This window comes from Harpegnathos saltator, unplaced genomic scaffold, assembly GCF_003227715.2.
Source record: "Harpegnathos saltator strain DR-91 unplaced genomic scaffold, Hsal_v8.6 scaffold844, whole genome shotgun sequence".
NCBI lineage: Eukaryota > Metazoa > Arthropoda > Insecta > Hymenoptera > Formicidae > Harpegnathos > Harpegnathos saltator.
In genome coordinates this window covers 55,940-79,941 of record NW_020230698.1, presented here as the reverse complement: position 1 = coordinate 79,941, position 24,002 = coordinate 55,940, and the positions used below count along the sequence as shown (strand labels likewise).

The 24,002-nt window shown below is 49.2% G+C and overlaps 2 protein-coding genes across 6 annotated transcripts; both read right to left on the bottom strand.

Annotated features, from left to right (window-relative positions):
- Window positions 1-1,786: 1,786 nt before the first annotated feature.
- On the bottom strand, window positions 1,787-12,732 carry LOC105182765 (glutamate receptor ionotropic, kainate 2). 2 transcript variants are annotated; one of them, XM_011140445.3, is made up of 16 exons: window positions 11,877-12,732; window positions 10,346-10,427; window positions 10,086-10,244; window positions 9,490-9,671; window positions 9,078-9,235; window positions 8,577-8,718; window positions 8,031-8,333; window positions 6,519-6,737; window positions 5,931-6,137; window positions 5,320-5,404; window positions 4,938-5,214; window positions 4,296-4,494; window positions 3,906-4,131; window positions 3,521-3,636; window positions 2,734-2,880; window positions 1,787-2,643 (listed from the first exon to the last, which is right to left on the bottom strand). In XM_011140445.3, the coding sequence occupies exons 1-16, from the start codon at window positions 11,877-11,879 to the stop codon at window positions 2,509-2,511; spliced, it is 2,640 nt and encodes an 879-aa protein (XP_011138747.1). In that variant the 5' UTR covers window positions 11,880-12,732; the 3' UTR covers window positions 1,787-2,508. The 2 variants fall into 2 exon arrangements, with proteins under 2 accessions (XP_011138747.1, XP_025163054.1); XM_025307269.1 differs by having other exon boundaries at window positions 3,906-4,071.
- A 269-nt stretch (window positions 12,733-13,001) lies between these two features.
- On the bottom strand, window positions 13,002-23,961 carry LOC105182764 (glutamate receptor ionotropic, kainate 2). Of its 4 annotated transcripts, none has more exons than XM_011140442.3 (15): window positions 23,826-23,958; window positions 21,780-21,870; window positions 21,139-21,297; window positions 18,756-18,946; window positions 18,501-18,658; window positions 17,980-18,121; window positions 17,210-17,512; window positions 16,522-16,944; window positions 16,327-16,411; window positions 15,848-16,124; window positions 15,473-15,671; window positions 14,228-14,471; window positions 13,935-14,050; window positions 13,701-13,850; window positions 13,002-13,313 (listed from the first exon to the last, which is right to left on the bottom strand). In XM_011140442.3, exons 2-15 carry the CDS (start codon window positions 21,856-21,858, stop codon window positions 13,131-13,133), a joined length of 2,709 nt encoding a protein of 902 aa, XP_011138744.1. In that variant the 5' UTR covers window positions 21,859-21,870; window positions 23,826-23,958; the 3' UTR covers window positions 13,002-13,130. The 4 variants fall into 4 exon arrangements, with proteins under 4 accessions (XP_011138744.1, XP_011138746.1, XP_011138745.1 ...); XM_011140444.3 differs by having other exon boundaries at window positions 14,228-14,453; window positions 23,826-23,957; XM_011140443.3 differs by lacking the exon at window positions 23,826-23,958 and adding an exon at window positions 21,944-22,275.
- Between the last annotated feature and the right edge of the window lie 41 nt (window positions 23,962-24,002).

Genomic DNA, 24,002 nt, shown 5'->3' with positions numbered 1-24,002 from the left:
TCTTATTTGCGCGGGGCGAGGCGAGCGAGCGAGCGAGCGAGCGAGCGTGGTGGTTAGTAGTAAGGCAGGCAGGTAGGCAGGTAGGAGAGAACTTTCGTTCGCCAGCGATTCTTCTCAGCTTGCACGCGCTCGCTCGCTCGCTCGCTCGCTCGCGCACAAAGCCGTACGTCATGTCGAGCCGTTTAATGGCCTTTTAATACCACCTTACGAGCGCGCTGCGTTTCCCCACCCGCAAGACTCTCCTCCGCGACGCGGCGGGAGGACGCGTTGCCTTTGAATAAAGCGGCCCGGAGAGACGCGCCTCTCTCGGAGACGCGCTGCGCGCCGCGCACCAGGCCGCGTCTCCGTCGGATTTATCCCAGCGAGATGCGACGGCGGCGGCGGCGGCGACGGCGGTGTGGTCGCGCAGATTCCTCAGGGTCTGTGTCATCGGTCGTCGAGGGCAACGCAGTGCCTCTCTCGTAAACCGGAGGCGAATTCCCGGAGAGGTGAACGCGCGAGAGACTTTGATCCTTCGTCGCATTGGATACCGGAGCGGTTACGCGCCGCTGCGCTCTATCTCCCGCTGAATCTTCTTTGTTGCCTCGATCGCGCGCGCGCGGATCACTGTTGCCGGTGGATACCGGTGGGCGAATGTGTTTACGGCAAAACGAGCGCGAGATAAGCTACGATCCCTGCGAGGCCCGGGCAGTCCTTAAGCGTCCGGCCGGCGGTCTTATCGCGAGCGCGTTAATATCACGTCTAATGATGTAATATATAATTTAATCAGGAGCGCGCGTACTTGCGATTCTTCGTTGACACCTCCGGGGAATGCCTTCGCCTCGGACTCGAGATACCGCCGCGGCGACTGGAACCGGTAACGCTGGGCGCCATTCTTTTCGTCCGTCTCGTCCAGCGAGTTTCGCTTTCCACGCGCGAAGAGATGCGAATTGAAGAATTGCCCGTTATTCTTTCTCACCGTTGCACTCGTGAGAAGTCAGCAGTGCTGGGCTGTTGGCGCCTTGGCGCGAAAATAACGGCATTCTCACGCGATCCTTTTTTTCCGCCTCACACTGGTAGGAGAATATTTCTGATATCCTCTTTTCCCTTCGCTCGTGCTGCAATCTCGCTGCTGCTGCAATTGCTGTCGATTCAAACACTACACCCTGTCCGATATACATTCCCGGGGCGAAATAACAGAGCGATGCAAAAATCCACGGAACTTTGTAGGCGTGGTGAAGACAGCGAGCGAGCGAGAGAAAGAGAGAGAGAGAGAGAGGGAGAGAGAGAGAGAGAGAGAGAGAGAGAGAGAGAGAGAGAGAGAGAGAGAGACAGGAAGAGAACTCTTCTTCCACGGAACAGTTTTCAGAAACGCCGGCAAACAGCGGCGTTCCGAGTTCCGAGTTGCCGAGCAGCAGTGGATTCCTCCGAGGAAGAAGAGAGAGAGAGAGAGAGAGAGAGAGAGAGAGAGAGAGAGAGAGAGAGAGAGTGTATTAACGCCGCGGGTAGAAATGTGCATGCGTCTAGTAGTCTGTTAGACAACCCCATTATTTGCTCGTCTACCCACTTCGGATGCATTAGGAGGGATTTTCGCGGGACTCCTCCATTATGCGTGCACGGCCCAAGAGCACGGCTCGCGCGATTGCTGTGTTTAACGTCGAGAAGTGCATCTTCCACTCGTCGATAACAACGACGAGTGGAGGAGGCCGATCGTTATGTCACTGGTCGCTCGCGGGAAACGCGGACTCTCTCTTTCCTTCCCTCTCTCTCTCTCTCTCTCTCTCTCTCTCTCTCTCTCTCTCTCTCTCTCTCTCTCTCTCCCCCTTCCGCTCCCTCTCCCTCTCGGCACGGAGCCGCTCTTCGTATAAAACAATGCCAAGTACACGTAACGCTTTACGACATCGCCGGATACACACACTGTAAATATTCGCGAGTGTGTGTGCGCGCGCGCGCGCACTCTCGACGTAAAATGTAACATAAAATTTTATCATCTTTCGGATCTCTGTGGTAAAGACGGCTCTCTCTCTCTCTCTCTCTCGTGCGTCGTACTCGCGCCAGCAGAGTGTGCGTAACCTGAAAGTGCTATGTAGGTTTCAAGGGCGACCGATCGCATGTGGAGATTTCCTTGCGTATGCGACGATGCGCGCCGCAATCGTCAGTACGATTACGGTTTCAAGGAAAGCGTTTATCGCGAGGTGCTCATTCCCTTTCTCCCTTCATCCCCTTCCACCTCCCCGTCCGCGTTATTTTAACATCGAGCGTCTCGGTGCTGCGGGTAATCGTTACCACGCCTTGCAGAACTCGCGCGATATTTTTGTGTCCCGCCGATATATTTCGCCGAAGCGCGCGACGCGCTCTCTCGATCGTGTCTCATTATTCATAAAATAACGCCGCGAGACCACTCGAGTGCAGTAATTCCGCGGTGTAACACACACACACACACACACACACACACACACGCGCGCGCGCGCGCGCGCACATATACTTATTGCACACGAATTTTTATTTACACGCGGAAAGACTCGCGATTTATTCGGAATTCGAATCGTCGCTGTCTCTCTTGATCGTCTCGACGGATGATCTCTTCCTCTTCCTCACGAGCTTTTTGCTCCTGCACCTCGCCAGGAATTTCAACTCCTCTATGATCTCCTCCCTGTAGGACACCTGTAACGCAGAGTGCGAAGATTTAGAAGCAGCCGGTGAATGAACGGCCGGGCGAGTTGCGAGAACAAGTCGTCAAGCGCGTGTAATTACGTTATCTTTGACCGCGATGTTCCGAACGTTCCAGAGGAACGTCCACGCCGCGTAAAACCAGGACAGCGTGACTCCGCTTATCATAATCAGAAACACTCCGCCGACGTCTTCGAAATTCAACGGCTCGACTTTCACTGGCGGTTTCTCCTGTAAAGAGACACCAACTTGTCACTCGCGTCACCGACTTCTCTCTCGACAAGTGTCGGCCGTGTCACGAAGCTTCCGAACTTTGATTACACTTTGCCCGGCGTTGCTTTTCCTTCTCCCCTCTCAAAGCAAAGGGGAGCAAAGAACCGCAGAGCGAGCTTGCTGATCGCGGGCGCGTGTTGGACGACTCTTCCTAACGACGCGTTCTTACGACAAATTTGCGCCACAGCGCATTTGCCCAGTCAGGCTAGATTTTATTCAGGTCGCGTCTCGCAGGCTCTCGCGCCCCGCAAGTACGCGTTACCCACGCAGACCCCTTTGTTTGTCTGCAAAAACTGCGTCCGCCCGGATAAGTCGAAATTAAAGCCGCTGCGTGCTCACGGGTACGGACTATTTGCATTATTACGAAATGTTGCGGAAGAAACGGATGCATTAATAATGACGCGGCTATCAAAGTGCCGCGGGAAGAGCGCGTATGTCCACGGACGGTAATCCGCGTAATTTTTGCCACGGCACAAACGAGGTGAAGGGGAACGAGCGGGAATGACAGGTACGCGGGCAGGCAGGCAGGCAGACAGACAGACAGACAGACAGAGACAGACAGACAGACAGACAGATAGACAAATACATGGTCACGTACGCTGCACTTATCGCCGCCTCGTTTTTCTTTCCACCATCTGGTTTGCAACTCGTACATCACGCCGTTTTCCTTGAGCTTGAGTATAGCGCCGCTCAGGTCCGTACGATAACGCGCGTCTGTCATCAGAGAGGAGAGAGACGGTTGCAGGTCGCTTCTCAAGTTAGCTCGTCTCGATCGTTTTCTCAAGCGACGAGACGAGACGAGACGAGACGAGACGAGACGAGACGAGACTAGACGGCAGCCAGCGCTTGTAACGCGTCCGCGTTACCGGTTGGACGCCGGCCGATCGGCCGATCGGCCGATCGGCGGCGCGTTACACCGACAGCACGTGTAATACAACGCGCCGCGCGTCTCTCAGAGATTACAAAGATCGAAGAGCACCGACCTTTCTTCATCGCGATCCCGTAACCCTTGGCGTCCAAGAGCCCGCCGATCTGCGTCACGTTACACTTTCTCTGCTTGATGTACTCGATCGACGAGGACTCCATGAGGTACGCGTAATTCTCCTGCTGCACCTTCCGCACGCCGTCCTCGTTCTTCTCCATAAGCACCTCGTCAGCGTGATTCATCATGTAATTATACATAATCTCGTACGGTTCGTGCGTGGCGTTCTGCGCAAACGAGATCGATCGAGCCGCGAGAGTAGAGGGACGCTTCCACCAGGCAATAACACCGGGATATCATCGTCGGCCAGTGCGCGCCCCGGCCGTAATCGATAGTCGTTAACTGTCTATACGTTTCTACTCGTGTTCCCCCCTCGCGGGATGTCACTCACCTTGAAGAACGAGAGTGTCGAACCGTCCTTCTTCGCGCCGTACTTAATTTTCTGCTGGTAAGCGAGCTCCTCCGCCACCTTGAAGGGCCACACGGTGGATTTCGTGGATAATGCCGCGGCCAAATTGGCGATGTAGGTGGAGCCGATGATCAGGGTGAAGAACCACCATGCTGTGGCCAAGGCTCTCGTTGAGATCCCTCTGTAAAGTGCAAATCGCGTGTTCGAGCTTCTCTCTGGGAGGCGCTCGGCTAAAGCGGCGACTGCGGCGCTTTTCGCGCACTCGCGTGTTTCCTCTTACAGAGATAAATTCGATCGGAATTTAACAAATAATTTGACGGCTGCTAATCGTGATCGATAGATCTCTCGGATTGAAAGTGTTGCTCCGCAATGTGGAGCACGAGTGGTGACTTTTGCAACAGACTCGCGTGGTACTTGTAAAGAAATGAAATCCGGTTTGTGTAAGGCTAATAATTTCGCCGACGACCTTACGACCAAGTTACGTGAAGAAAATGGCTTGTTTTAACGTCGGGCATGAAGCTTCGTTGCGCGTTCAACGACCCGTTCAGTTCCATGCAACAAAAAACATCTTCAGCCTCTGCGGGGACCGACCGGGTTTCATCAAGCGGGTGGGGATCGACTCACGCGGGCGCAAATCCGGTAGGAGCCTTCAGTAAAGCACCGATCACGAGGAACGGAGTGTTGGCGAGAGTGAAGGGTGTCTCCAATACTTCGGGTTCCTTGATACAGGGATACGGATTTGTCCATTCGACCGGGCAGAGTTTCCCGATGAAGAATAACAGCGACGTCACAATCATATACGCTCCGATCAGATGCATCCAAACCTCCTCCGAGTACGGCAATAAGAAAGACAGCAAGCCCGGCGGAGCGGTCGTTGGCTGTCTGTAGAGAACGCTTATACCTGAAACGCCGATCGATCGGGATCGTGAGTCGGGTCGGGATTCTGGGATTTTGCGACTTATGCCGAGCCCGCGTCGCTCGTCGCTGTCTATCCGCGGTGCTTTACCTAGATTCATGAACGGGGTCGTAAAGTCGACGGCGCTCTCCCTTTCCGCCGTGATGGTCAGATCCGTGATCGCTAGATCCGCTTCCTTGCAAATCAAACGAGAGATTAATCGTCTCGCAGGAATTCCTATGACGAGCACGATGCTAGTCGGCGGACAAGCGGGTCAATTTGTTCTTACACTCGATATATAGGGTCGAGCGATTTAATAACGCCCTTCAGCCATGGCGTTGCTGGAGCGAGAAAAGGAAGAAGGGCAGGCATCCCTCTTACGTCTCAATAAATATCAATTTTCGTATGAACGGTGATCGATTTTGCGCGCGGAACAAAGCGCCGTGAAATCACGTCGTGTCGCCGTGATGTATCGGAGGCACGCTGAAGAGGTAGCTACTTTACCGATGTAAGAAGCTACAACGTGCCGCTTTCGCGTCGTGCGCACGGTGAAAGGTAGCAGCACTACTCGCGAGGCCACGTGGAAGATCGATCGAGTCCCGACGCTCGTCGTCTCTCCGTCGTCGATTCCGTTCATTCCGTGAGATTTCTCCTTTCCTTTTTCTTTCTTTCGCGAAACGCGAGACGCGAGACGCGAGACGCGAGACGCCTCGTCAACTTACGCCGGCGATTATTTTGCCCAGCATGCCGTTCCAGCTGCCGCTCTTCTTATTAAGCGACCCGTAGATGTTGTCGCTCTGCACGTGAAACGTGTAATTAAAGCCCAGTATCTTGCTCATCTCGTGAATAATGTCGATCGCGAAGCCCTCGTACCGATCGTTTCCAGTCCTTATGGCGGCCGATTGCTTGAGCATCCCGTACGGATCCGTCTGGAATTCATTCCAATTTAATCGGGAATATTCGTCTCTCCCCCCTCCCCCGGTCGCTTCAGCGTTATTCCAGTGTTATTTCAACTTGGACGCACGTATACGGTATAATACGATAATACAGACAACAAGTTGCAATCAAACTTTCCCTCAGTCGCTCATAATTGATTTGCGCGAAATGTATCTTGAGCCAGAGCAGAAGCATTATCGCGCGCTCTTCGTCGCTTCTCTTCGTGTAACAAGATAATCAAGTTTCGTCGTGTTGGTAAAGAGAACCTCTCGACGAGACTTACATTCGCGTCGTTCGTCTAATCAGATAATTTCATTAGGATTAACGCGATAACACGCGATAACGGCATGTGCGCGGCAGCGGTTGGAACATACCAACGATATCAGGACGATGAAGTGTTTGTCGCGCAAGCTCTTTTCCTCGTCCACACCGGGGATGTTGTATCCCGGCTTCCAGTGTATACCGCCGCTCGTCCTCCACTCGCCGACTTTGCGCAGTCCTTGCTTCTCTAGATTTACGATGTCCAGCTGGAACTCGCTGCGAAATCCGTTCGTGTCGAATCTTATAGCCCCGCTCAGCCCGCGTATGCGCTCCTACAGGCAAAAGTGTCAAAAGTTCCCCCTTCGGAAAGGGGTCATTACGCAGGAACTTGCCCGGGATGTTCCCCGAGACGTGCGCCCCCGGTCTCACCGACGATTTATTCGCGTGCTCGGTTGCGCACGCTTTACACGGTTCGCTTGTCTTACATTATTACGAAGGGGGTAAGCGCGTCTCCCTTTGGACTTTGGCGTCACAAGCACCGCGAGGGTTACGAGGGTAGTCCCAAAAGTACCTGACCGAACAAGGAAAACACAAAAGATTTGGGAAGAAACATCTTTATTTCTCTACATAATCTCCTTTCAGCTCAATACACTTTTCCCAGCGATGTTCAATAGTTGCGATACCTTGTTTATAGCGGGAATCGTCGAGCTCTTTAAAATAGCCACCTTGGTCCATTGTTTTGACTGTTACTTCCTCTCAGGTGTGAAGTGACGGACCCATGTTTCATCCATGGTTACGAATCGACGCAAAAACTCGGCTTTATTCCTGCGAAATTTCGCGCCAAATACTCGATTGGAACATCCTCACGCTGTTTTTGTTCCAATCGCGGCACCCATCTTGCGCACAGCTTTCTCATGTCCAAATTTTCAGTCAATATGCGATGTACAGCACTTTTTGAAATGCCCACCATGTCTGCTAACTCGCGCACTTTCAGTCGACGGTCATCCAATACCATTTTGTGGATTTTCTTCAGCATTTCTGACGTGGTCACTTCATTTGGTCGACCACTGCGATGTTCGTCTTGGCAGCTCGTACGGCAGCTCGTTTAAACTCTGCCACCCAATATTTTACTGTTGTAACTACGAAGGAGCAGACTCCCCCAGAGTAGAATCTAGCTCCGCTTTCATATCGGTTGGACTGAGGCCTTTCAAATCAAAGTATTGTATCACATAACGATGCGACCAATTTTTTCCATGTTTACAAATTCACTGAGAGCGTTCACTATTGATGGCTGCCAAACAACAAATACTAAACAGCGTCGTAGCGTCGTCAAACCTCAAACTTAAGCTTTGTACTATAAGGTTGGTACTTCCTACCATAGTCATTCTTTTCAAACAACAACCGCTATCTGTACGTCAGGTCAGCTACTTCTGGGACACTACCCTCGTATTCGCGCTCGATGGAACCGGGTCGCAATGTCGCGGAGTCCGATCCGCGGAGTAACGAGTCGAGCCGCGTCGAAATTATGTCCCGAATTCATCCCTCCGTCTACGTGTACCATCGATCGAACATCCGAAGGCGTTTTCTCGCTAAAAACAACGCCCGACAACACTCGCGCCACGTACGTTTCGCATATAATTACTCAGACTGAAGCCGTGGCCCCAAGTTTCCGTGCGGTTGCAAAACAGCTTCTTGAGATTCCCCTTGACGCTGTCGCGCAGTCGCGCGTAGCCGCTCGCGAAAAGTTGCACGGCGTCATAAGCGAGAGCCGATTCCACCCTCAAGTGGGAGCCATCTGTCAAGCCCCAATTAAGAGACCGAGATCGTAGAACTCGCCGGACAGTCGGGCTGTCCGGATCGATCAGACGCACACCCGTTAAATTCACTCCGGAATATTGGTGCGATTCTAAATCCAAGGTCTGCAGATCCTAATAATAAATAATAATTATTATTATTAAATATTAAATAGGATATTATTATTGTTATATTAAATGGAATGTTATTATCGTTACGTTAAATGGGAACGCGAGTTACGTGCGTTTGCGCACAACAGACACGTTGACAATTTTCTTTTCCCGCGAATTTATTTCCTCACTCCACTTTCCACTCTTCATTTCGTTGCACGTCGGTCGTGTCAACAAAATGGAATTTACGGGAATTAAGTGACTTACCAATGAGGCAACGATCACGTTGTATCGGTCCGACATTATCCCGACCTGTTGCGCCTGCTCGAGAACGGAGGACAGGATGTCGTACGAGCAGTCAATTATGAGGTTTTTGCAACCGGATATTTTGACCTCTCGCATAGTCCTCCTGCGGGTAGAATTCGTCTCGTTAAACTTCGGCTCGCTCGTTCGCTCGCTCGCTCGCTCGCTCGCGGATCTTGAGAAAAATCCCGGTAACGACGGCACGTGCGCGCGCGCACGAGAGCGAGCAACGCGTCTACCTCCGCATCCGGCACAGTCGTATCGTAAATCATCGCGATATTTTCTGGCATTTACGGCCGGGCTGAATAATGATGCAGGTGCATAATAACTCGGTTTGACAAACGTCGCTCGCGCATGCACGGGACTCGTTCGGGGAAGGAACTATTTATACGGTCTCGTGTATGCGTGCGTGCGTGCGTGCGTGCGTGCATGCGTGCGTGCATGCGTGCATGCGTGTGCACCTACCTAAAATTCGGTCCACCGCCCAAGTGAAACACCATCGCCGAGATGGTGCTCATGTTCGGCAATTGGAGGAGACGATTCATGCGAATCAGGCTGTCGGTGTTGTCGTAAAGTATCGCATATTCCTTCCATTGGTACTCCGCGATGATGTCCCGGAAAACCTAGACAATCAGCGCCGGGGATTAATCTCCGTGATGTGAAGCGCCAGCAACGATCATGTGTCGAATGAACGGGGAATTTTTTTCCGAGGCTGTATTTTTTTTTCTTTTTTTCTTTTTTTTCTTTAATTTCGATCTTTGCGCTTTTCGCGATCTTCAGCCGAATTACTCCGACGAGGTGCAGTCCGTCGAGGTTGAGTCGCGATTAGCAGACACTCGGAATCATCGGCATGAAAATGAACAAAAGCAAGAAGTACCGTGGAGAGCGTGTTGGCGTGCGGATATAGATTCACCATGTTTCCGCGTTTCGGCTCGGGATCCCATCTGGCGGCGATGTGAGGTATATCCAGGGTATCGCACATACTCTGAACATGGTCCACCGTCGATTTGCCCTGAGGACCGAACATCCCGGCCACTCCGCTGCCTAACAACTCGCACGCTGCACGCATTGCCCACAAGTGCTTAACATGGTCGGTGTATCTCTCTCTCTCTCTCTCTCTCTCTTTCTCTCTCTCTCTCTCTCTCTCTCTCTCTCTCTCGTACGTGTTATTCGCGTCGGCAGTTTAATTGTCGTTTAACCGACAATACATCGGACGGTCGGTTTGTGGCGAAGTTGAATCGAATTTACCCTCGGTTGTGTAACGCGCGAGCATCGATGAGTCAGCGAACAAAAAAAAAAAAAGACAGAAAAGCTCACACGGTATTCCGCGGAGCGAGCGTAATCGTGTTAATATAGACACGCGTTATGCAAGAGTCGTGGCTACGTGCGTACGCGCGTAGATGCGAGTGTGTGTGGAGAGTAGGAAAAGCGAGATCTGGTATTAATCCAAGAAGAGAGAAAATAATGACGTACCTATATCGCCCACTTGAAATGCGTTCTCGTTGACTTTCTCGGTCTTTGCTGTCAACAGCACGCCCATTGCGTGCTCGGAGGCAGTGATGTTTTTGTTCACCGCCTTGACCGACAGCTCGAACGCTTTTTGAATCATCTCGTCGCCGTCGAACAATCCCCCTGCGATCATTCGATTTCGAGCGCTGCATTGATTATTGCTACTGTGTGCTTTGTTCGCGCGCGCGCGCGCGCGCGGTGCGAAAAGGCGCAGCTGAGCTTACCGATCGGGATTCTTCTGGGAAAGCCCAGAATGTTGGGCATAAATGCAACAGTGACGTACAGGAGCAGCATTCCTCGGCCATTCTAAAAGAGGATCGTAGTTCTAATTACATAGCGGTGCGCGCCGCGCGTATACAGCGAACGATCAACGGCGGAAAGAGATCGGCATCTTGAGATTGAAGGAAACGGGACGGTTTCCTTCGCGCCATCGTGCTTGCGAGAATTTTTCACATCGCCGTAGTTTAGACGATAATTTCGATATTTTTCGAAATCTCGCGGTTAGGTAGAACAACGTTAAACGATTCCTTGTCCTTTTTCTTTTTCGAGCCATAAAGAAAAGTCGAAAGTCGAATAAAAAGAAATTATTTTGGTGGAAAATAAGGAAATGCTGTGTATTATTCTATATATCAAGGAAATACAAGAGTAATAATCGCTCTCGAGTGAAGAAGAAACGACGCCTAATTTGTCGCACAGAGAGACTACTCCTGCTTCGAAAGAGCTTCGGAGAGAAATTTTTTTGCCGAGATCTCCAATGGCTTTCGAGAAAATGGCTTGCAACACTTTGCATGAACCACCCTGTATATACACATAGCCACTTGATATATTTAGACGCTTCGCGCCTCACTACGTCAATGCACTCTAAAACGGCCTCTTGAAATCCACGCTGAAAACAACACCGTCGAATAGCACGCTGACAGTTTTTGCGAACTGTGACGCATTGATACGGATTGATTTCCGAGTAAAGTTTCCGCGCGAATTCCACTTTACTTTGGAATCGCGCAAAAAGTTTGGATGCGTTTCGTTCGAACAGACCGAGCAACATAAACGTTCACGAGCCGCGGTAAATATATTTCAAATGCCTCTTATCTTGTACTTCCGTTAGCAGAAAAAACTTCATAAAAAAACGTTTCATACGTGTCTTTCCCGAACTTGTTCGTCGTTCGGGAGAATAATTTTCTGCTTCGTCGACTTTGCCCTTTTTTTCGAGAGCTCACTTCCGCTCGCAGTCGTCAGCAAAGCCGATATTCGTATATTTAGAGAGCGAGAGAACCTCACTTCGAGCACGTTTCCTGCGGGATTCTACGCGTATTCTGGACCGACCGAATTAATTTTAGCTCAGCTTGCTTGTGCGTCATACGTCGATCTCGTAAATCTTTTCCACATATGGTTAACCATGTATCGATAAAGGAGAAGCGTGTTAATGCGGTGTTTCGGCGGTCATCGCCGGTCACAGCGGAAGTTCAGCGGGCGGACGCGTCTCCGCCGCCGCAGAGTCAACCGATCGCGAAAGCGTGTAATCGCGAATAATCGCGCGATTGTTTCCCCGTTTCTCGACGAACTTAACCAGTTCTCGGTCACGCGCGATGCGGTAATCGAGAGAGCTTTTAAATCGCGATCTCATTGTGACAAAGCGTTAAGCAACGCTAAGTGTGAGACGAGCTACATATTATCCGCGCGGTCAGTTGCCAAGGCAGAATGCTGGCGCCAGAACGCGCTCTCGGCTCTTCTTCCTTTTCGCGCGGCAAAACGAACCATTTCTCGAGTCGATGCAATGTTACGTGGCCGATGCTTCGCAAGTCCGCGCGACGGCTCGTGCGGAGTATCCCCCGCTCGCGTGTGCCTGAGCGTGCGTGAGCGATCGGACGAAGAGGCGAGGCAATACTTTTGTTTATCGCTCGGCAGTGCCGCCCAAATCGCGCTTGACAGCTGCGTGGGACTGCAATGTCGCGCGCGCCCGCGCGCGATCACAATCGGAGCCTCATCGAGAACGATTTTCGCGAAGCACTGTGCGCGGAGAGGACGCGGGCTCGCGGGCGTTCGCGCGCGCGCGCGCGAGACGGAAACTCCCCGTCGCCGAGCACGGCTGCTGTGTCGCGAACCGGCGCTATCGGAGTCAGTGGCTAAACTATCCCATAGCCACCGGTTGCCACTATTTCCACCACATGCACAGGCTCGAGAAGTAGGTAATAGGACCGCGTCGTACCTTCTCGTGGGCCGTCCTCCTGCTTTCCTCTCTTGCGCATGATCGCGGCTTATCTCAATCGGGCGAACGCCGCGATTCTCTTATCGTTCTCTTATTACCGTGCGTCACGGCGGTTCCGCGAATTCGCCGTCGCTGGCGCCGGAAGTCGCGCGAACGCGACTAATTACCGCGCGGGAAAATATAGCGCGGCCTCCGGGGACGGTCCGGCGGTCCGTGCGCGTGAATCGTCGCCGATTTTTTCGCGGATGGGATTGGCGCGGAGCTCTAGCTCGGGGCTTGTGCGCGGGGAATTGTCGCGATATCTCGTACAATCAATTTCCTTCACTCCCGCGATTCTGGCCCCTTCGTTTTGCACACGAGGAGATAGCTTCGACTGATTCATCATATTTACGTGTGTTGTTTGAAATGCGAGAAATATGAAACATGCCGTGAGAGGAATCTACCGTGAGAGGATCTACGGTATCAACTGTAAGACTCGTTGTCTTTCTAGCGTCAATCTCGGCGACCGCCGCCGGCGTACGGAAAGCGCGAAAGATCAATTATAAGGCCCCACGTTTGAAAACAACATGTCGTGTGTATTTCTGACAACTCTTGTAGAATTCATTAGAAATCGTGTTTCTTATCATTTTCTTTTTCGCTCGGTGTCCTCTAAAATGTTGACGATGTGATTCGTGTTAGTTCGAAGGAAAATCCACTCGAGACCGCGAGCCAACGCGGGCAATGAAGCCATAAATCCGCGTGAGCTAACGGTACTTTCTTTTTATTATTATTATTATTATTATTATTCGAGACTCGCATCGTCGTCAGTTGTCGTCAGTTGGCGACGTTCTTATTACTGTCGGCACGAAACCGTACGGAGGGGTGCAACCCCTTGTGCTGCCATTGCCGCTTTTACTGGACAGTCCGTTTCTTCTTCGCACCGTCTTGGAGCCGCTGCATCTTAAGATAAATTTCACTTCGCTCACCAGTTCTTCCTTGAAAGACACCTAGAAGATATATTTCCCTTGAATCAACTGATTACAGTCTCCAATCAAGCGTTCAATGAGCGTGGAAAGGGGGTGGAATTGTGACCGTCAAATCGATGAAATTATTGAACGCTCGCCACGTCGAGATCTTGCGAGATTAAATTAACTTGAAGTCAGTCGAAGTCGAATCCCTCCAATCAATTTTCCGCAAGGACACCGGAGGGGTGTCTTCGGAATCGAGACTGATAAATTAATTAAATGACACCGGCTTCTATATTCCGGCTCGTTTTAACGGGAAGCGCTATGGCTGGTATTATAAATGAGAGAGAGAGAGAGAGCGAGAGAGAGAGCGAGAGAGAGAGAGAGAGAGAGCGAGAGAGAGAGAGAGAGAGAGAGCGGTCCGCTTACATTTTCCCGAATGGACGTTCGGGCAACATCCCAAAGTAACTCGAGTACGGTGTACACGCAGGATAGGGCAACGCCTACGGCGAGTACCAAGAATACACCACCAACATTATCGAGACCTAGTTCCTGCGCCGAGCTGGTTCCGCCGGTCTCCTAAGAAACAGCGCGCAAACGGGCGGATTAAGACGGCGCGCGATGCGCAATTTGCATCTTGTAATAAACTTGATCGCCGCTTACCCGACATTTCCCTCCGCCCCGCTTTTGCGTCCACCATTTGTTCTTGAGCTCGGTTATTTTGCCGCTTTCCGACAGTTGCAGAACGGCTTTGTTCATGGAGTGCCGATAGGGCGAGTCTGCAATAACAACATTTTTCGTAACAGCGCGACGAGTGATTGACACGCGCGCGTGCGCGCGTGATCGTTAAGAGAGCAACTGCGAGAACAAAAGAGAGGCGATTAGCCGAGGGAAACATTTACGCATTGCACATCATGATGACGCGAGAAGCTGCGGTTCATTCGTGCGAGGCTCACATTTCTTCATAGCGATGCCGTAGTTTTTCTCATCCAGCAGCCCGCCAACCTGCGTGACGTTGCACTCCCGCTCCATGATGTACTCGATGGAGCTGGATTCCATTAAAAACGCGTAATTGTCGGTTATAACCTTCTGCACGCCGTCCTCGTTGTACATCGGCAGCACGTCATCCGCATTGGCGATCATGTACTCGTACATTTCCTTGTACGTGGAATAATTGCTTTCCTTGGGATTGCCAAAATTCTTTCAAAAAACTGAATTAGAATGTACGCTCCCGAGCTTCTCATGCCTATTTTATACGCTACGTGGATTAATGCAAAAGCGTCTTTCTTTTGCGGAGTTGCTCCGTGGTGTATTATTATTTCAATCAGGGGGATGAGGCCATCGTCTAAATAAAGAAAAATAAAGAGTGCTTCCCGCTACTCACTAGGAGAACTTTTAGTCGCGTGAAAATATGTGGGTTGCGTTAAAAAGGGGTGGCATTAGAAAAAAAAAGAAAATGCTGGTGCAAACGCATAGCAAATGCTAATACTATTAACAAAATTGTCCAAGTGCAACTGGGTCGCGCTAATGTCACGTTTCACTACCGTGATTATTAATAACTTTTCTAGCGTGACTGTGCGCGATCACGTTCATGCAGAATTAATTGCTGTCATATTTGCGATATAAAACTACTGCTATTGCCACAAGTATCATCAGTAAAGTATTCGTGGATGATGTTTATAAACAGTGTGATGTAAGCACCAGAAAATAGAAATACGGGGAAATACTGCTCTGTGGGGGATTCTTTTACTTGTCTTACGTTCGAGAGACTATTCTTATTCGTTATAAGAATAGTCGTATGCTGCCTGATATCCTGAAAAACCTATCACTAGCGACGTAATTATTTTATTCGGACTATTAAAGTAACAGAAGCTGTTTGAAGCACGAGTAATCATCAGATAACTTGAGAGAAATTTGGACAATTTCGGAAAACATTCAATCGAATTATGTTCTATATATCTCTTTTGTTTCCGAATAAGATGATAATTTGTACAATCATATTTCGATGAAATTTAAGAAAGTTTTACATTTCTATATCTTTCGTGCCATGAGGTTTTCCTAATATTTCATTTTTTATTTTATGATTAATATGAGTATTTTTACACGTGGCAAATTGATCATGACGTTTCTGATACTCTCAATATTAAGAATGACACGCTATATTTGTCAGTATCTCTGTGAATGCATGAAGATTAACCTACCTCGAAGAACTTGAACGTCGATCCCTTTTGTTTCGCTCCGTACTTTACAGTCTTCTTTTTTACGAGCTCTTCGACATTGTCGAACGGTGACACGACCGTCTCTATGGTCAAAAACGCCGCCAAATTTGCAGTATACGAGGACACTATGATCAAACAGAAGAACCACCACGATCCCGCCATCATCCTCGTAGAAATGCCACTGCGAACAATGAAAAATTTTAATCAACGAAGTGATTCGCAGCAATTGCAATCGCAGTGGGTGCACCCGTTAAAACTGTAACTGTGAGTGCGATGAAGCGAGTATTTTATTTCCAACAATTTTTCTTTATCCCGATACTTTAATAATTTATATATTGAAAAATATAATGCACTCACATAGGTGCGATCTCGCTGCCTTGCTGCATAATACTGCCTATCGCGAACCAAAATGCATTCTTGAATGTAAATTGATTCTCCAATTCTTCGGCATCTTCGATGCACGGATAAGGGTTGTTCCATTCCGCTGGGCATAGCCTACCGATCATGTATAACAGGATAGACACTACAATGTAGGCCCCAATTAAATATAACCAGACCTCGTTTGAAAACGGCGACAGAAACGAAAACAGACTCGGTGGCGCTTTCGTTGGCTTTTTGTAGAGAATGCTTATACCTGTAAAATGATACGCAACTTTATATTTGGACTGCATATTCGTAAATCGACGATATTTGGTCAAATGACAGTAGAGGACGTGCACAGTTATTTAGTTTTGTAAATTTTACAAAATTCGACGATGCGGCACGAAAGCCCTTTCTATCTCGTTGTCTTTGGCACATCACGCGGCGTTGAATTATTACGTAGATATTAAACTTAACTAAATTCATGAACGGCATCGTGAAGTCGACGGCACTCTCTCGTTCGGATGTGATCGTCAAATCCGTGATGGCCAGATCGGCTTCCTGAAAGAGACAGCTTCTGAATATCATGCTTTCTCAAGTGGAAATTTAGAGAATTTTAGAGTCACGCGACGACCGACACAGAATTGCATTGTTTACCGCATTGAACCAACCTCGGCTATAATTTTGCCAAGCATACCGGACCACCTGCCGGTGTATTTATTCAACGATCCGTAATCGGACTCCACCTGCAGCGTGTAATTGAATCCCAGTATCTCGCTGATCCGATGTATGATGTCGATTCCGAAGCCTTCGTAGCGATCGTTACCGCTCAGCATCGTCCACGATTCTTTACGCATGCCGTACGGAGGGGTGAGGGATATCAAGACTATGAAGGTTTTATTTTGCAAGCTCAGTTCCACATCCGACTTCTTGGTAATCTCTGGCAACCAGTCGATGTTCTGTCCCGACGAGCTGTTCCACACTCCACTCTTGATTAAGCCGTTTTCGCTCAAACGTACGATATCCAGTTGTATGTTGCTGCGGAAACCGTCTCTGTCGAACTTAACGAGGCCTGTCAGGCCTCTCGTTTCAGTCTGAAAGCAAAAGATTGCGCGATAAGATTTTGTAAGGATAATTATATATCGCTACTGAGCAATGCGAAAATTTATATACAACGTAGTCTCCGTCGTATATATATCTGTCGTTAAAAGAAAGAACCGAAATGTCGAGTTCATCTTCAGGTTGATTTTACTCATTGATGCGGTGAAATATTATGCTTGGCGTGCGGCAGCTTCTCGCGTACGGAATACCTTATTTCGAAAAAGAAGTCGCAGTATTTTTACTCAACTTTAGCCTTACCGATCGCATAAAGTTGCTCAAACTGAGCCCATGTTCCCATCTCTCGCTGCCGTCGCACGGTAGCTTCTTGATGTCACCCTTAGTGGCGTCCTTGAGTTGCTTGAAGGCTCTCGCGAAAAGCTGCACCGCGTCGTACATGAGCGCCGGCTCGACTCGCAGCTGCGAAGGATTGTCCAGGCCCCATTCGTTCTTGTGCTTTTCCACGGTTTGTTGCACCATCGGATCTTCAGGGTCAATAATCCGCATGCCGGTGAAGTTGACGCCGGAATACTGATACGGCTCTAAGTCCAGGGTTTGCAGATCCTACGTATATGTACACACACACACACACACACACTCATTAGCATGTATTTCACCCGCGAGAGCTTAACTGTCAGGCGATTCGTGCTAAAATAAAGCGCATACTACGCCAACCAAGTTGCGCCCGTGATGACACTCGTGTCGTCAAAATTTGCTTTCGACTCGAAGCGCTGATCGATTATTATTCGACGACGACGTCCTGTTATTTTTACAACGTAACTTTACATTTCTCACGTGAGCTTTTATTATCTGTACAGCATTTTCTCGTATTTCCTTCAACATCTTTCGCTTCTATCGTGATCGCCTGATGTCGCGAAATCGCGAAATTCTTTCGGTAGATTAGATTTTCACAAATTTCTATATATAACGAAAGTAAAAAGAATCGCGGAGGCGATCGCGTATAGTTCCACGTCTTGTCTAATTCTCATTTTATTTTTGAGTCGCGTTTGCGACGCGTGTGTAACTCTTACCAGAGAAGTCACGATTACTCGGTAGCGGTCCGACAAGATGCCAACTTGCTGGGCCTGTCTGAGGACCTCGCTGAGTATGTCGTACGAGCAGTCGATGATGATGTTCTCTAATTCCGACGCCTTGATCTGTTGCATCACTTCCCTACACAGGATTCGACGCCAAGCTGTACAATTAACCCACGTTCTTCTTGGGAAACATTCTCGACTACTAAGCTCGCCGATCTTTCTAGTCCGATCCCATCTAGTCACCCTCGGTCGCGAACGTGATTTTTAACGACGCGAGTCGCGACGCAGTCGTCTTCTACGACCGCGCGGCGACTTGCGTTTTAGCATGATCGAGGACATGTCCCGGCGGTGCCTCAAGCATCAAGAGAACACTCGTTCTTGAACGACTGGGGAGAATCAATGAATACGCGAATACCCGAACCGAACAAACAGGAGAAGGGAGAAGAACCGTTTTTCCGTGACCGTGGGATCGAAAGACCGTCGACCGTGAGATGAAATTTTTCTGTAACGTATACCTATAATTCGGCCCGTCTCCCAAGTGATAAATAAACGCGGAATTGCCGTGAGGGTCCCATCGTCTCAGCAGAAGACGCATGCGGATGAGACTGTCGGTGTTCTCGTACAGTATCGCGAAGGACTTCCACTTGAAATCCGTGACGAGTTGGTCGTAAACCTGCCGACGTTTACATCGATTGCGTGCGATTAGATGCGACGGTGTTTTCTCTTTTCGCGAATCGGTCAACGCGATCGGAGCATTGATTTATACTCACTCGCGCTAACGAGCTCACGTGGGGATACAGATTTAGACCTACTCCACGTGGCTGCGACGGCTCGGAGGAGTCTTGTCGCACGGAAATGTGCGGCACGTCCATCGAATCGCACATGCTTTGCACGTGCTCCGCGATTACTTTGTCCTGAGGGCCGAAGACCCCAACGACACCCAGATTCACCATCTCGCATACTGAATGTTTCGAAAAATTCATTTTGTTCAATCGCGCGTAACACGACTAGGCGCGCGCGCAACTGCCTTCTCTGGATCGCATTGCGAAAGAGTTATGAGAAAAGAGATACGTTTATTTCTCGCCGGTAATCTCCACGAGAATTCGCGCTGCGCTCGCCACGTTGCGCTCGCGCGGATTTATCATTCGAGAACGTAAAGCTTCGTAGATCCGTATTCTCCTCGGTCTGTTTTATGTGAGGGTAAAGAGTCTTTGAAGTACGGACCGTTCTGACTTGCTTGATTTATTTGATTACATTCATTTTTCGCCAAAAAGACAACACGAAGGTCGCGCTCTGTATCAAACATAAGACGAAGGAAGAAACGGTCAGGCATTTCACGTGGCAATAAGTATGCGATGAGACAAGCGACTATACACATTCTTGTTAGAGGCTTGCGAAAGCTCGCGTACGATGTTGCTGTTTTCTAGCTATATTGTTTGATAAAAATATTAGGTGTACGAATGAATAGTCCAATTTTTTCAGCTACATTCAAGGTTTATTTCAAAAGAAAGTAAGTTAAATTGTTCAATCAAAGCCGTATTCGCCGTTGCTTTCTATAACTTTAAGCCATCTTGCAGGCAGCTGATGAATTCCATCTCGGAAAGATGTTACGTCTTTGGACACGATAAAGTCGTCAAGCCATTTTCGGATCTCATCCACTGATTGGAAGTGCATATCGGACAAGGTGTGTTGCATCGACCGGAACAAGTGATAATCGGATGGAGCAATGTCTGGTGAATACGTCGGCCATGCTGCAAGACGTCCCAGCCAAGACAAGATTATGGTGTCTTTTGTATTGGAAGCAATGTGTGGCCTGGCGTTGTCATGCGACAATTTCGCTGGACGTTCTCCCAGTTTGTCAGTATATGGGCGTTTTCGTTCCAATTCTTGACTCAAGCAGATTAATTGACGTTGGTAGCAGTCCGCGCAGTAACTGTTTCACCCGGTTCCAACAACTCATAATAAAGCACGCCCTTGATATCCCACCAAGTGCAGAGAAGAATCCGCTTCTTTCCGAAGCGATTGGGTTTTGCGACCGATTTTGATGATTCGCCGGGATTTATCCACTACTTTCTGCGTTTCGGATTGTCATAGAGAGATCCATTTCTCATCGCCCGTAACGATTTTCCACAAGAAAGCTGCCTTCGACGCTGCTTATTGAGAAGAGAAAGACACGCTTGTTGATTTCAGTGAGTTCATGCGGAATCCATTTTCCTTCTTTTTGGATCTTTCCCATCTCACGTAGGCGTTTGGAAATTGTTTGCTGCCAACTGTTACTCCCAACTGTTCTGCAAGCTCTTTTTGTGTTTGTGCCGAATTCTCAGCGAGCAATTGTTCCAAATCATCATTATCGCACTTTCGAGGGCCTTCAGGGCGTTGTTTGTCGATTAGACTGAAATTATCGCTTTTAAACCGCTTAAACCAAAATGCGCACACATCGTACGATACAGCAGCACCTTCGCCGAGAAAGGAACAAATCGATTCGCACGCTCTTGCAGCATTTTTTCCTTGTTGGAATTCGTAAAGAACGCAGTGTCGGATATGCAGCTTATCTGTTGCCATTTTCGACCGTACTGAACTGAATACTTTTGAAGGTTATGTTGGGCCTTTCGCCAAACTATATGTTCTTTTTAATAGCTATATGTCAACATTGCATAATCACGAAAGAGCGGAAAAATGTATTCAATTTAAAATTGATTTCATAACTGCTTAAAATAATTTGGATTATTCATTTGTGCACCTAATAAAAAACTTTCTGGTGAAATATGAACGATTCAGAAATGTCGCTTGAAGTTCTCAGAATTCCGTCTAAATTACATCAAGATTTCTGCTTAACTTAAACAGAATTCTCGTTCGAATTTTCAGTCGCAATTTCTGAATCGTGCATGCTTCATTTCGGAATGTTCCATCCAGACCAGATAGTCGTCTCCGCGTGACGAAACTGCATGTGCTATGTTCAATATTTGTCATTCATATTCACTATTTTCAGATGCCCTCCTCTGAGAGAGGTGATCGTTTGCGATTCCGTGTCTAGAGAAACGACTCGTCTTTCGAGCGATGAAGTCAACGTCGACTCGACGAACTTTTGCAAGCGCTCCGTCTAATAATACAAAATAACGCGTGCGACGCGCTAATCGCGCAAAGAGCTCATACCTCGAGCGGACACCTCGAACGCGTCCGGTTCAATTTCATTCGATTCCGGCATCAAATATACGTTCGACAGTTCCTCGTTGTCATGCCGCTCCTTGTTCACCGCCCTCACCGATGACTCGAACGTCCGCTGAATCCCTTCATCCTCGTCGAATAGCCCCGCTGTAACGTACATCCAGCTCTTTTTAAAGTCGACTCTCACCGACACGACATCAAAAATAGCTCGCGAGGCACTTCCGCAAAGTAGCGCGTCTGCGTCTCGAGCGGCTTGTCGTTAGCGCGCAATTCTTCCCGGAACATCATTTTAACACACAGACGCTATATATTCGATCATTTGGCAGGGCGAGAGATATGGCGAAATTCCTCGCCCGAGAAACCCGAGTGGTCCGCGGTAGCTGATAATATCGTGACTGATCAATAGCATCGAAAGCATGTGACAAAATTAATACGACGAATATCGTATACGTAGTATACGTGCGTTTTCGAGACAAGAGAGCGCGTTATTTCTCCTTTTCGTTTTCCATGTCATCATCTTTCGATACGCTTCGAAGTCCGCGATGAATCACGAACAAGGGAAGCGACGTACATACTCGCGTCGTCCGCCGCGAACTTTATTCGCCGTTCTTGTCGCCCGTTTATCTCACCTACATGCACCTTCTTGGGGAAACCTAAAACGCAGGACAGGAATATCGGCAGCAGTATCAGCAGGCGTTTGGCCAGCATCTTATGGTCATTCTGTGCACACACAATGGAACAGTGTTAAAACGCGTCGGTCGATGCACGAGTATGCGCGCTCACGGACACACACATGAGCTCTGACGAGCGTCTCGACAGGTGCTGGTGCGTATCCAATAAACTCGGATGTAAACGCATACAGCGTGCACAACCGGACGGAAAGATCCTGAACGAGCACTTAACCGGTCGACGTTATATAAACTAAGCGCGGAAGGCACCGCGGCCGCGCCGCCCGCCTGAAAGTCGCTCTCTCGAAGCGTATAAATATTTAGACCCCCGTCTAAAATCAATCTTTCAATATTGAGTTTAGTTATTTGCTCGACGAGCACGCTCGTAATAATTCGCCCCGGTCTACGCGACTGCTCTGAACCGCGTGCGACAAATGTCGCCTTATTTTCCTGCGAGTTGACTTTATCTCGCGGGTGAAAAAATAGATTCTCCCTCTTTCTCTGCTCCACCACGACTATCTGTGCGCTACGCGGAAAATTCATTAGATGTTGACGCTGACGCGAGCGTAGCTCGGGAACTACAATAACTAATTCTTACAAAAATTCTTGCAGTCTTAGATAAAAGATAGAGGATAAAAGTCTCTCTGCGAAATTCCAGTTGACGGTTAACGGTTGATATTAGGAGGAAATTTTGATAATAAACTGTTTTTTTTTTTTTTTCACTTTTACATTCAAGTAACTCGTAAAACTGCACGAGAATTTAATGAAGAAGAAGCATTATACATTTATCGAAACTCAAGTGTCTTCTTTTTCATCATTATCATACTTTTCTTTAAATTTCGCTTCAGAGCGATTCGAAGCTAAAGATAATCTGTAAAACGATAATCCGTAAAGACATGGAGACTTCAGACAGACAGATAAACATTGATAAAGCGAGGTTGGCGAATTTCTTTCAAATCTGTGAATTAAATTCCTAATTTCTAATCTGCGGTAAATATCCGTCGGATATAATTCGGGCCGACTTGCTTCCGGCATAATTAATGTCCCGGAGATACTACACGTAAATGTGCGTCCGAGTTTCCTGTGCGTGTCTTTTACCCGCCGCGGAGAGACCAGCGTCTGCCCCGAGTGCGTGCTTTTAGCAACATCACACGCATTCAGAGTTCCACGGAGTCTACTGTCATCGTGCCAAATGCACGCAGTCTGGCGCGTTCTTTTTCATTCATTCATCGGCAGACTGCATTCATGGCTATTTATCGGGGCCGTTTTAGAGGGGCCCTTCTGCGAACGTGTCGCTCCGAGCGAACTTGAAGCGCGAACTCTCCGCGAGGAGAGTTCGCGCCGAGGCCGCGTGTCCCGCGCGATCCAGCACATGCCGCCGCCACGACATGGAAAACTAACGAAAATCTTTCGCAGAGCGCATAACGACGCCGATATATTTAGACACCGAGCGTCGCCGCCGCCACTGGTGCTTGTCGCGTTCGCCGTGTGACATAGATTTCGACGGGACACAATTGGAAGTGTTTCTTCGCGAGCAGTCGCCGCGGCGCGCTTAATTCGGCCTAGAGTCAGGCGAGAACAGCGTAATCGTCTTGCCCGTCTCGCTCGTCCTCTCTAATCATTCATCACGCGACGGGATATTTAGAGACGCGATATTCTCTCCTCAAGAGACCCTCCGCTGATTCTCCGTCCGTCCGAGCGTTGTTGATGCGTGTTTCGGCGAAAATCTCCGAGGAAGAACTCCTCTCCTCAGACGTTAATCCCCTGCCCCTGGTCTCTCTTGGTCGAGTCCGCGTTACTTGACGCGCTTGAGGATCAACTGGAGATCGTCGAGCGATCTCGTCGAGTCGGCGACCGACGAAGAGACACGCGTCGTGCGTGTTACGCGACTTTCCGTCTCACGTCGAGAAAGGGAGCACGAGCGTCGGGACTCGAGCGGCAGACAGCGGACGCGTTAGTCCGAGGGAGGGGGGGGGGTGTCTTTCAAGGGCTCGCAAGAGTGCTTACCTAGAAGGCGACGATGTTGCTCGCTACCTGGGACGGAACTTTTCAGACGCGTGTTTCACCGAACGAACCTCGCGGCACGCGACTCTAAATCCGAACGCCACTTCTCGTGCGGCTCCTCGGCGGCGCATGCTCTGAACTCTGTTCCAAGTTTTCAGGGTCCCCGTCGTCGCGACGGAA